The sequence below is a fragment of the Cricetulus griseus genome, chromosome 7 (genome assembly GCF_003668045.3).
Source record: "Cricetulus griseus strain 17A/GY chromosome 7, alternate assembly CriGri-PICRH-1.0, whole genome shotgun sequence".
Classification (NCBI taxonomy): domain Eukaryota; kingdom Metazoa; phylum Chordata; class Mammalia; order Rodentia; family Cricetidae; genus Cricetulus; species Cricetulus griseus.
The window spans coordinates 133305144-133317626 of NC_048600.1; the positions used below are offsets into that span (position 1 = coordinate 133305144).

At 50.3% G+C, this 12483-nt stretch overlaps 1 protein-coding gene across 7 annotated transcripts in view; it reads right to left on the bottom strand.

Annotated features, from left to right (window-relative positions):
- Positions 1-1795: 1795 nt before the first annotated feature.
- The window catches only part of Ccdc57 (coiled-coil domain containing 57), a 102030-nt gene continuing 91342 nt past the window's right edge, over positions 1796-12483 (bottom strand). For all 7 annotated transcript variants that reach the window (XM_027425338.2, XM_035447935.1, XM_027425339.2 and 4 more), the window contains one exon: positions 1796-2196. In XM_027425338.2, coding sequence (XP_027281139.1) covers positions 1985-2196 — 212 coding nt within the window. In that variant the 3' untranslated portion in view covers positions 1796-1984. The remainder of the gene's footprint in view (positions 2197-12483) is intronic.

Below are 12483 nucleotides of genomic sequence, written 5' to 3' on the forward strand. Positions count from 1 at the left end.
TTCTCGGACACCCTCTCTGTGGCCGCCTTGGAGACCAGGATGCGGCCAGGGACCGGAACAGTGAGCAGGAGCAGGAACACTGACAGGCGCATGCCGCGGTCTCCGGAGTCCGCGCACGGTCCAGGCGCGGCCATCTGGCGAGCGGGATACCACCCCTCCCCCGCGTGGTGGGAACAAAGGAGCTGCTGCGCGCCTCCCTGAGATGCTAGCTTCCGGGACCCTCTCCCTCCCTCTCTTTAAATTCCTCTTTTGAAAGGGTCATCGAATCTGGGGGCGGGAGATGACAAAACCCACCAACCAAAAAGAGACAAACTGCTCAGGCGGCCGCTTGAATTCCCAGAGAGATGTCGGCCCAGGCCACCAAAGAGACACCTCCTTATGGGGCAGTGTCCTTTCTTTGGAGGGGGAGGGGGAGTGGTCTTGACTGCCTCTCTATAGCATGGTGCCTCAAAAAGCTAGGAGCAAAAGGATGGGTGGCAGAACCTCAGCCTTGCTTGTCAACCCTGGCTTCCAGCTTCTCCAACTTGATTGTCCACCCAGGCTCTCTCTGGCAGGTGGCTAAGCAGGACCCTGAAGATCAGCCTACAGGACTGGCAGGTGTATTCTGCCCACGTGGTGTCTTGCCCCTAAGTTCTCCCACTACTGCCCCCCCCACCCGCCTGTGTCTTTAAAGGCCATTCGGTGCCTTGCTGTTGGCATCTTCTGCTGTAATGTGTGTTCTATAGAGATGGAGGGCGAAGGACCCAGGTCCCATACCAACTCTGTCCCCATTGGAGGGCCTTCACTTTGGTGTCTTTAGGTTTCAGGGCCAGCCCTGTGAGAGTGCTGCTGGCCCGCCATCAGTGGTCAGCACAGGTCTGCCCTCTGCAGCCATCAGGGACTTACTCAGGTGGAGGGGTTGTAGCCTGGAATAGATGACTGAATGCCTAGTCTGGGCCTGTCCATAGAGAAGGGTGCTAACTAAGGTCTGCTCTCCTCCCCGCCCATGGACGCTGCAGAGCTACATCTCACATACTGTCTAGCCAACAAAGAGAGCCAGCACATCTGGCCTTGGAAGAGCCATATTAGGATGGCCTGCCATTGCCCCGGCTGGTCCTGGAAGCACAGGGTACCCAGGTGGGCTACTGTGAAGACATCCCATGGTTCTTTGCATATGCACCTGGAGAGAGGCCTATTACAAACACACAAGAGTGGTCTGCAAACCACTGCTCTATAGGCCTGAGATTCTCAACTGGCACCCAAGACCACATTGCTGAGTGTGGCTTTTCCTGTCACATTTGTCACCAGCCAGCTAGTAATCACTGTCAGTATTTTACATGGTGCAAAATGAAGCTGCAAATGTCACATGACTAGTCAGCGTCACACAGCAACCTAGACCTGGGAGATACCCTTCACCCCCACAGCCCTCCATGTGTCTTGTCTTGGAGGATACTCAGCAAGGTCAAGGCCACAACCACCCATAAGTTTTGGCAGGAAATGGTCAGGCAGTGATACAGGCCCTAAGATCTCAAATCGAATCGAGCCATCATCATTGACCAGTGTCGAGGCAAGTCTCATGATGAGGTTTTCAGAGGGGCGTGTGGGTATGTTCCTGTGGTACCTGCGTGTGATGGGGCCTCGAGGGATATACTCCCAGGAGTACCTCTCACACAGTGTTCTTTGAAGACACCCTTGCTTTGCAGGTGGCCACTCTATTCTTCCCACCAGGTTCTAGAGGACACTGAGTGACATGGTTAGTGCTCGGTGGCTGTAAGTGGTGACAGAGGCAGGAGGCAAGTAGGACAAGATAGACAACTTTGCAGGCCAAGCAGATGGAGGAGGGTTTTAATGGCTTGATGGCATCGGGTAGGCCATCACTTGGGAGCCTGCCCTGTGCTCACAGCCCACCTGTATGCCATGTGTACACTCACACCCAACTTGTACCAGCACAGGCCCCAAGCACCAGGGTGGAGGCCCTCATGGGTCCCCTGCAGGGGGCTGAGACTTAGTCCTTGAGGTTGTAGTTGCGGATCCTAGGGTGCCGCTGCCGCTGCCAGCAGTTTGTAGGTTCAGCTGGATGAGCCTTTCTGGGTCTGGGGTGTGTGACTTTTGGCTGAGCTTCCATCTTTAGACCTTTGACAGCAAAGGTGCTTTGCGTGGTGACAGGGCTCTGGTGAACCTTTTGGAGACAGCTGGCTCCTGGAGGTGCCAGACGCTCTACAGGTAAGAACAGAACATGTTTGGTTAGGAACTCTGGAAGAGGAGGGGAGTGTGAGGACTCTGCAGGTCCCCATAATGACCTAGCTGGTGGAGGCAGTTGTTAAAGCAGCCCAGCCAGTGTCCACTTGAGCCATGGTATAGGTGATCATTTCATTGCTGTTGCTAGCACCCAGAATTAATTAATAGGCAAGGCACATCTCGCCTTTGTAGGTCACCATCTATATCTTTTGAGCTTTTCTGTCTTTTGAGTCTTTGACATCAAAAATGTTTTTTTTTTGTAAGACATTATTTCACCTCCCTAAAGACCTGTCCTTTCTCTCTGGCAGTCTGGCCCAGCAGACAGGAAACTTATGGGAAGCTGGGGCTCTTTTTAGACTCAGGATCTCACTATATAAACTGTCTGGCCTAGAAATTGGGGACCCACCTGCCTCTGCCTCTGCCTCCCAAGTGCAGGGATTAAAGGCGAGCAACACCATGCGCTGCATTTTATAGCAGGATCTAGTGTCATGAGGGACCCAACCCCCACTGCTTGCCAGCCTTGACTCTTCCGTTTTATGTGCAGGAGGCAAGCTAGGAGGTGATATGCATGGTCTGTCCAGCACTAGTGAGCTCACTTCTTTGTGACTCCCAAGGACCTGGCACATTCTGGATGGGCACTGAGTAGGGTAAGAGTCAGTATCCGGCTGGGCGTTGGTGGCGCACGCCTTTAATCCCAGCATTCGGGAGGCAGAGGCAGGCGGATCTCTGTGAGTTTGAGGCCAGTCTGGTCTATAGAGAGAGTGCCAGGATAGCCTCCAAAGCTACACAGAGAAACCTTGTCTCGAAAAACGAAAAAAAAAAAAAAAGTATATCCCAGCTGACCCCACTGTGCAGTGGGCGTGGAGACTGAACGCTTGCACGGGCTCTGGGGAAGAGACAGGCAGATGAGCTGCCCTCCACTCTGATTCCCATACTGGCCCTTATTTCTGCTTTGCTATCCTGGGGGATGAGGGTGGGAGGAGGTGTCTTTTTCTTTGTGTCTGTCTCTTTTAAAGTCAGGGTCTTGCTTTGTAATCCAGGCTGGCCTTAAACTCACAGCAATCCTCCTATTTCAGCCTTGTGAGGGCTGGGGTCACAGGTAGGTCATACTATGTCCAGCTTTCTGAGAAAACTTTAAAGATTTATTTATTATACACATACAGTGTTCTGATGGCGTGTAGAAGAGGGCATCAGATCTCATTATGGATGGTTGTGAGCCACCATTGTGGCTGGAATTGAACTCAGGACCTTTGGAAGAGCAGCCAGTGCTCTTAACCGCTGAGCCACCTCTCCAGCCTGAAACGTCTTGTTTTTGTTTTTTTGTTTTTTTTAAGACAGAGTTTCCTCTGTGTAACAACTATGGTTGTCCTGGCACTCGCTCTGTAGACCAGGCTGGCTTCAAACTTACAGAGATCTGCCTGCCTCTGCCTCCTGAGTGCAGGGATTAAAGCGTGCGCTGCCACCCAGCTTGAGGAATCTTTTTGCAACACCTAGAACCAGCAACTTCATTAGGGCCATTTCTGTTCTAGCTTCTGCTGGACCAGGCTCTGCTATCTGACTCAGGAGCCTTGTGGGATCCTGAGCACTCCTGCTGGGCTTGTCTGCTTCTCCAAACCAAGACTACCCCTCCCTTCTACCCCGTGTCTCTCCCAGTCACTAACTGCTATGTCACTTGGTGAGGCCCTTCCCAGAAGGCATCATGGAGGGGCAGGAATTACAGAAAGGTCTTCATGCTAGGTCCTCTTGCTGGCTACCTGGAACAGGCAAGGGCAAAGGCCAAGGAAGGAACAGCCCAGTTCAACTGGTCACAGTGGAGCTGGTCATGACTCTGGCCAGTATCAGACAAAATAGCTTCTAACTGGCACTAAAAGCTGGGTAGACCCAGAGCTAGGAGGGTTTACTTGAACGGTCCCTGAGGGGAGGGGAGGAGGTACCTGGCCCAACTCCCAGACCCACATCTGGGTCTGGGGGCCCCGGCCTGCTACTCTGTGGCTGGGAGGCATGACACTGGGTATGTCAAGCCTGTCTGTGGCCCTAGTCCCTGTGACCAGAGGTTTGGTTTCACCTGTGCTGACCAGTAACTTGCCTGTAAAGCCCTTCTGCCTCTCTGGGATTCTGCTTTTTCACCTGGGGGTTTGAAATCTGGTTGCACTGCTGTCTTGCACATCAGCCTCCTGTTTGATCTGTCTCTCCCAGCACTTGATGTGTGGAAAGTTCTAGTTCTGTAAGATATTTTAGTCCTTATGGTTCTTAATTGAGGGAGAGGTATTGGAGCCTTACAGATTCTTGGGTGGGGTTACTGAAGTGCCATGGCTTGTCTTCACTGCGCATTTGATCCTGGAATCTGAGGAGACAGCTCACTGTGTTTGGAGATGGGCTTGGCTTTTATCTGCACTGGGGGCACTAAAATGTCTGACTACCAAGGGGTAATGCTTTGTCAGCCTCAGCTCTTCTGCCCCTGAGGTTCCAGCCCCAGGAGCCACCTTCAAAACTACAACCCCAGCTGCTTGGCTCCCAGCTCTATGGCTGCCCTGATGTGGCTTTCCAAAGACTGGACTCAGTGATGTCTCCAGAACCTACCGTGGGGAGCTGGGCAGGGCTCGTCCTGGGCCCAGGCTGCAGCTCAGGACTCAGTCCACGTTGTGGTCCTGGGCACAGCTACCAAGACCGTCCAAGCTCACCTTAGGCTTGTCTGCTCCAGCTCTCCTGTCTTTGGGGTTAACCAACCTTTCACTGGAGACCTCTCCTGTCCCCATGGAACCTGTGTGTGTGCCTCAGATCTCTTTTTGCATTCAACATGAGCTCCTTTTTCCATCATGGTTATCAATTAGGTTGTATTACACTTTCTGGCCCTTCTAACTCTTTGAGGCTCCCTACCACCTCCAAGGTGGAATCCAAGCCTTCGGTTGGGTGTGCAGGGGTGAACACAAACTTGCTCCCTAGTTCTCATATTCACATTGTGTGATGGCTCAGCAACCCCAATACTGGCCCAAACCCCTGCCTCATGCCTTTTTTTAGAAGAACCTGTAACCTTGGGTAGTCAGATGCTACCCAATCCCAAATGTTGACTCCTCACTACACCTTGGGGATCCCAAAGCTGCATGGCCAGCAGCTTGGGCTCCACTCCCAGGGCTGTTGGATACCATGTCCCCTTGAGCTGTGCAACAGCAGAAGAGAAAGAACCTTAGCTAGTGCCTGCTGCCATGGGGTTCAAGACAGGGAGCCAAGGGTGGTCTTGGCCCCACCATCCCTCTTGAAGATGACTTTGTCAGGTGTGAACAGGCCTGTCTCTTTTTTGCTGTCCTGCCTACAGCAAGCCATCTGTATAGGAAACACATAAAGAGAAAGCCTGTGCAACGACCGGGCCTGATTCTAATTCTGCCTCTGGCAGGGGTGGGGGGAGACAGGGAGGCAGGGCCGAGGATGGGGGTGACAGCTGCAGGAAGAGCTGTACTGTGAAGTGGCCTCAGAACTGGCTAGCCTCTGAATGCATTCTTGGGAAGACACAAAGAGATAGACAGGTAGGGGAGGTCTGAGAACAGGATAGATGCCTCAAGTTGTTTGGGAGGCTGAGAACCTGCTTCGGGGTCCTCAGTGTCCCTTATGTCCCTCATGTGGGGTCCTGTGCAGGTGTGTGTGCATGTGAGTGTAATCCTATGTGTGTTCAGATGGTGTGTGTGTGTGTTCAGATGGTGTGTGTGTGTGTGTGTAACCCTGTGTGTGTTCAGATGGTGATGGTGTGTTCAGATGGTGTGTGTGTGTGTGTGTGTGTGTGTGTGTGTGTGTGTGTGTGTAACCCTGTGTGTGTTCAGATGGTGTGTGTGTGTGTGAGTGTGAGTGTGTGTGTAACCCTGTGTGTGTTCAGATGGTGATGGTGTGTTCAGATGGTGTGTGTGTGTGTGTGTGTAACCCTGTGTGTGTTCAGATGGTGTGTGTGTGTAACCCTGTGTGTGTTCAGATGGTGTGTGTGTTCAGATGGTGTGTGTGTGTGTGTGTGTGTGTGTAACCCTGTGTGTGTTCAGATGGTGTGTGTGTATGTGTGTAACCCTGTGTGTGTTCAGATGGTGTGTAACTCTATCAGATATTCTCTGGGGATGGCCAACTTGCGTTTGACTGGCTTCTAAATAAAATGACAGAGGAACTTTTGCAGGGTCCGTCTACCAACTTAAGACTTCAGGCAGGCTCCTGAGAATCCTAGGCCATGTCAGAGCAGCCGAGGCTGGTGAGGGACGACTGTTAGGCCATGTCAGAGCAGCCGAGGCTGGTGAGGGACTGTTAGGCCCTCGGTGATGGCTACCTCACTACCTGCATCTCACCTCACTGTGGCACCTCAGGGTCGTGGCATTTCTGGGCTGCTGTACCTTAACTGTTCTCTGCTTTCCTGGCCCAAGAGAGCTGAATGAAGCAATGCTCCTCTCATCTACCAGTGTGGCCTTATGGGGAGAGGCTGTGTTGGCCACGCTGACACAGGCTGCGCAGCTTGCTCAAGACATTACAGGCGGCTGGCCAGGTCAAAGGCCTCCTCTGAAATCATTCTCTGGAGTTCTGACCAATGACCCTTTGGACCCCATGTGCTGATTTCTGTCCCCCCAGCAAGGAGAGGCAGAGATATGACATGCCTGTAGCACATGCAGTAGGGCACAGTCACCCAGGCAATGGGCCTGAGACCCAGGGCCAGAGGCACAGGCAGTGCTCTGGTGCCTGGTGGGAGCCACACAATGCCTCGGCTACCTTCTCTCAGTCCTCAGCTTCAGCAGGTCACTATATGAAGGGCGGGAGACCTACTTCCCCAGCCTGAAAGGTGGGGAAGCACCTGGGGGTGGGGGGGATGAGTTGTCATGGCTTCTTGAGGAGGCCAGCATCATCCAACCTAATGCTCAGCACCTCTTGGGTGGACAGGGTTGCTTTGCAGGTTCCAGGACAGACAGGCCTTGCTGAGCTGGGGGAAGGGTGCTCAGGGATTGGATGAAGGTAGCCATGGTCCAGTGTTATGCTTCTCTGGCTTAGGGATGCTGGATCAGTTGCTACTGATCAGTGTCTATGAGATAAGGTCCTCCTGGGAGCAGGGCTGCTCCCTCTACACCACTGAGTGCTCATGATGTTTCTAGGACAGACAGGATAGCTACAAGGCCTGAGTCACTGCAGGGAGAGGAGCAGCTTCTGGATCCATAAGCTGGGCCACTGAGTCAATCTCACAGATAGGAATTGACATCGGAAGATGCACAGGTGTTCCCAAGCTGGTCTCTCCCACCCTTCTCTATGAGTTCTTGAGTTCTGCCCATACTCACAGAGTGAGTGAGTGCTTCAGTGTTCTCCGTGTGTGTGTGTGTGTGTGTGTGTGTGTGTGTGTGTGTGTGTGTGTGTGTGTTTTTTTTTTTTTGAGATAGGGTTTCTCTGTGTATCCTGGCAATCCTGGGATTCACTCTGTAGACCAGGCTGTCCTTGAACTCACAGAGATCCACCTACCTCTGCCTCCAGAGTGCTGGGATTAAAGGCGTGTGCCACGACACTGGCTCATGTTCTCCATGCTTAAGGCCAGAGGGCACTGTCCTCAGGGCCAGGTCAGAATCCTTGACTGTGGAATTTGGAGAGCATAGGCAAGCCACTCTGGCTGGTTAAAAGGGCCTCTGTGGTCACCATCTAGGACACTGCTGGGAGGTGGCACCTGCTGAAGTTCCAAATATCTGATCTATACCTCCACCACACAAATAAGGGCATCAAACTACAGGTTCATACAGAGGGCCTCCTGCATTTAGCTCTGGTTACAGAGTGACATGAACTTTGCAAATTATACTTTAAGTGACTGAAGTGTGCTGTCAGCCTGTTGATGGCTTTCACTTTAGACAATCAGTGGTGCCACAATGTATATGGTAGTGTCTTCAAGCCACAAGAAACATGTCTAGAAAACACCAATCCCATTTCTCATGATGCCCAAACAACCTCTCACTTCCAGTTCTCAATGTCAGGCCTGACAGGGAATGTGGCCTTTGGCCCTACTAGACTGATTAGTTCAAGTTTAATTAGGAAGGCCACATTTCCTAATCCTGATCTTTAGTGGAATGTCTTATTGAAAAACTGCTGCCAGGCTACCCAGAAGTAGTTACCAGAGGGCTAGTTCCTACTGCTTTGGCTGTGTGTGTGTGTGTGTGTGTGTGTGTGTGTATGTGTGTGTGTGTGAGAGTGTGTGAGTGTGTGTGTGAGTGTGTGTGTGTGAGTGTGTGTGAGTGTGTGTGTGTGAGAGTGTGTGTGTATGTGTGTGTATGTGTGTGTGTGAGTGTGTGTGTGAGTGTGTGTGAGTGTGTGTGTGTGTGAGTGTGTGTGTGTGAGTGTGTGTGTGAGAGTGTGTGTGAGAGTGTGTGTGTGTGAGTGTGTGTGTGTGTGTGTGTGTGAGTGTGTGTGTGTGTGTGTGTGTGTGTGTGTGTGTGTGTGTGTGAAGAGAGAGAGGGTGGGAAGAAGATGTACACCCCTTGCTCCACCATTGCTGACTCTATTGTAGGATGAAGAGCAGTGTTCACCTGGAGTCAGACTCAACCCAAACTCTCCTGCGTCTTTGTTTTGAATTGTAAACAGAACTTTTCAGGTACTACAGGTACACAGTGCATGTTCTTAAAGTGGAGGGAAAATTCTGGTGCAGGTTTTGTTTTGTTTCGAGACGGGGGTCTCTCTCTCTCTAGTCCTGGCTGTTCTGGATCTCACTCACTGTGTAGATCATGTGTTCTTGAGCTCACTCAGATCCACCTGCCTCTTGAGTACTGGGATTAAAGATGTGCACCACCAAGCCTAGTGCATTCTGGCTCTGCATAAGGGCCACACCTAGAACCCTCTGGTAGGAACTTCTAAAGCAGGGAAAGGCCCCGGTGTGGTGGTGCACACCTTTGATCCCAGCACTGGAGAGGCAGAGGCAGGGGGATCTCTGTGAGTTCCTGGCCTGCCAGAGTTACAGAGTGAGACCCTGTCTTTTGTTTTGTTTTTTGAGGAAGAGTTTCTCTGTGTATCCCTGACTCTCCTGGAACTCACTCAGTAGACCATGCTGGCCTTGAATTCAGAGATCTACTGGCTGCTGCCTCCTGAGTGCTGGGATTAAAGACATGGGCCACCACCATCCGGCAGAGAGAGCCCATCTAAAAAAAAAAAAAAAAAAAAAAAAAAAAAGCAGGGAAAGAAATTTTAGGAAATAATCAAGTCCTATTTTCTCCAAATATCTGTAGGGTTAGAAAATACAGCTGGGCAGTGGTGGTGCACACCTTTAATCCCAACACTCTGGAGGCAGAGGCAGGCGGATCTCTGTGAGTTCGAGACCAGCCTGGTCTACAAGAGCTAGTTCCAGGACAGCCTCCAAAGCCACAGGGAAACCCTGTCTCGAAAAACCAAAAAAAAAAAAAAAAAAAAAAAAAAAAAAAATTTCTTGACAGCCGGGCTGGCCTGATGACACATATCTGTAACTCCAGAACTTGGGAGGCAGAAGTAATAGGATCATGAGTTCAAGTCCAACTTGGGTTAGATAGTGAAGTCTTATTTCAAAAATAAAAAAATAAACCAGGCATTGGTGGCACATGCCTTTAATCCCAGTACTCGGGAGGCAGAGGCAGGTGGAGCCAGCCTGGTCTCCAGAGTGAGTGCCAGGATAGGCTCCAAAGCTACATAGAGAAACCCCGTCTCGGGGGAAAAAAACAAAACAAAACAAAAAATAGAGGGAGAGTTGAGAAATGGCTCATAGGTAAAAGTACTTGCTGTACAAGCCTGCAACCTGAGTTCAATCCCCAGAGCCACGTGAAGGTGGAAGGAGGGAACTGACTCCACTAATTTATCCTCTGACTTTCACATGGGTAAGTGGTATGCAAACTCCCTGCCTCCAGACACACGTACATACCACCATCACCACCGCCACCGCCACAACCACAACAACAATAAAAATGAATAGAACCAGTACTAACCAGTACTAACCAGGTATGGTGGTGTGTGACTACAATCTTAATACCATGGAGATGGAGGCAGGAGGTTCCCAAGTTCAAGGTCATCTTTGGCTACATAGCAAGCTCAAGACTGTCTTGGGGTGTATAAGACCCTGCCTCAAAACCATAAAACAAATACAGGCAAAAAAAAAAAAAAAAAAAAGAACACACATCACTGCAAAGTCAAGTTCATGGCTGCGCTGCAAGGTGGCCTCACACCAGGTCTGCAGCAACTTTACCACACTCGCTTTTGAGTAGATAAAGTGCTGGGTAAGGTTTAAGGTCTGTCTGTGATGGTGTATCTCTATAAACCAGGGATATAAAGTACCTTTTTACAGTTCTGCGGACAGAACTGGAGGCTTTGTGCATGCTAAGCACACACTCCAGCCCTGAACTCCAGCCCCAGCTAGGAGAAATGCTTAGCTTGATAAAGGTCCCATTGAGAAGCACACAGCAATCATCACATTTAGAAACTTTAGCCTAATCCCCTTCAATTTAAGAAGGATACAACACAACTACTGTCACCATTCCTGTTACCATGGTGCTAGGAGGCCCAGCCAACTCTTTAAGAAAAGGAAAAGGAGGGTATGGATTGGAAGAGAAGAAATAGAGGAAGACATCACCATCCACTTAGTAGGAGAAGGAATCAAAGCCAGATTGTAAAGGTCTATTCAGGGACTCAGCAATGGCTCCACCTACACGCCAGACCCTCTCTGCAGCAGCTGTAGAAGCCACAACTTCAGGAACAGCAAAGCTGAATTGGCCTGCCACCACCTTGCAATAAAAATTTCCTGGCACTGCCCCAGGTGTAGCGTCTGGGCCAGGATGGGATCACCCCTCAGGGCCAGATACCTGCTCACCAACCCAGGAAGTTATTCCTGATGCTTGCTTTATAGCTTGGTTTTTAAAGTTTAAGCTGAATCTCCAAAGCAGTCTTTCACTGACTGATGCTGGGAGTGTGTGTGTGTGTGTGGGGGGGGGGATGTTGGGCTCCTCCCCTGGCTCTGTCCCTGGGGCTCTAGTATACTCCCATAACACTGGGGCTCCTAGCCTGCTTCTCTGAAATAATGGCCTCCCTTGGTGTCCCTAAGAGTCACACAGGAGAACAATTAAGAAATCTCTAGTGGCTTGATGAGAATTAGAAGCATCCTGCTGGGATCTGCTATGGCCATCAAACAACACCCTCAGCGGGATAAGACATGTCTTGATTTTGTCTGATGGTGAGCTGTCTCTCAGGCCCCTTAAATCATCTTTATTAAGGGGTGACTTACAAGAGTATCTAGAACTCCCTGCAATCTATTTTGTAAAAGCATCTACTCAAATACTTAAGTTTTGTTTTCCTTTTTCTCGAGCCAGAGTTTCATGTGTCCCAGGGTGGCCTCAAACTTGCGATTTTGAATTTCTGATCTTCCTGCTTCTATCTCCCAAGTGCTGGGATTGTAGGTGTGCACCATCATTCTCTCTTTGTGTAACACTGGGGATTGAACCCAGGGCTTTGAGCATGCTAGGGCAAGTACTCTACTGAGCTATTTATCCAAAGCCCCAAGCTGTCAATTCATATGTTCTGGATATAAGTCTCTAATATATTTTCATTTTCCTGTTTTGAGACAGGATCTCACTGTGTAGCCAAAGCTGTCAACCAACTTGCATCCTCCTGCCTCAGCCTCTTGAGTGCTGGGATTATAAACCAATGCTGCAAGACCTGGTAACTTTGTTTTGCACTGTTGGGGGTTAAACTGGGGCATTCCAGGGCAGAAGTAATGGCTCAATGTCTAAAAGTATTTGTTTTTCTTGCAGAAGATTAGATTCACTTTCAAGCACCCTTTTGGAGACTCAAAGCTATAACTCCAGTGGGGGGGGGGAGGTCTAATGCCCTCTTCTGACTTCTGAAGGCACCAGGCACAGGCACACATACAGTACACAAACATACAGGTGAAACACTGTTACACACAAATCTAAAAAAAAACAAAAACCAAAACAAAACAAAACAAAAAAACTGGAGACTTTCACAGTACAAGATGAGCAAGATGAGTGCTCTGACACAGAGCTTCACCCTAACCTTTTTAGTTTGTTTTTGTTTTTGGGACAGGGTCTCCCTACATAGACCAAGCAGGCCTCAAACTCAGAGATCTCCCAGGTGACGGAATTAAAGGTGTGTGCTACCATGCCTGGTCTTTTTCTAGTTTCTTGATGGGTTCCTGGGAGTGGACCATGTGGTGCCGGGGAAGAGAGGCAGGCAGAAAGTGCTCCCTCTCTGTAATCTGCTTGTCCCTTTTCTTGCTTTGTTATGTGGCAGGACTGTCAATGCAGGTAG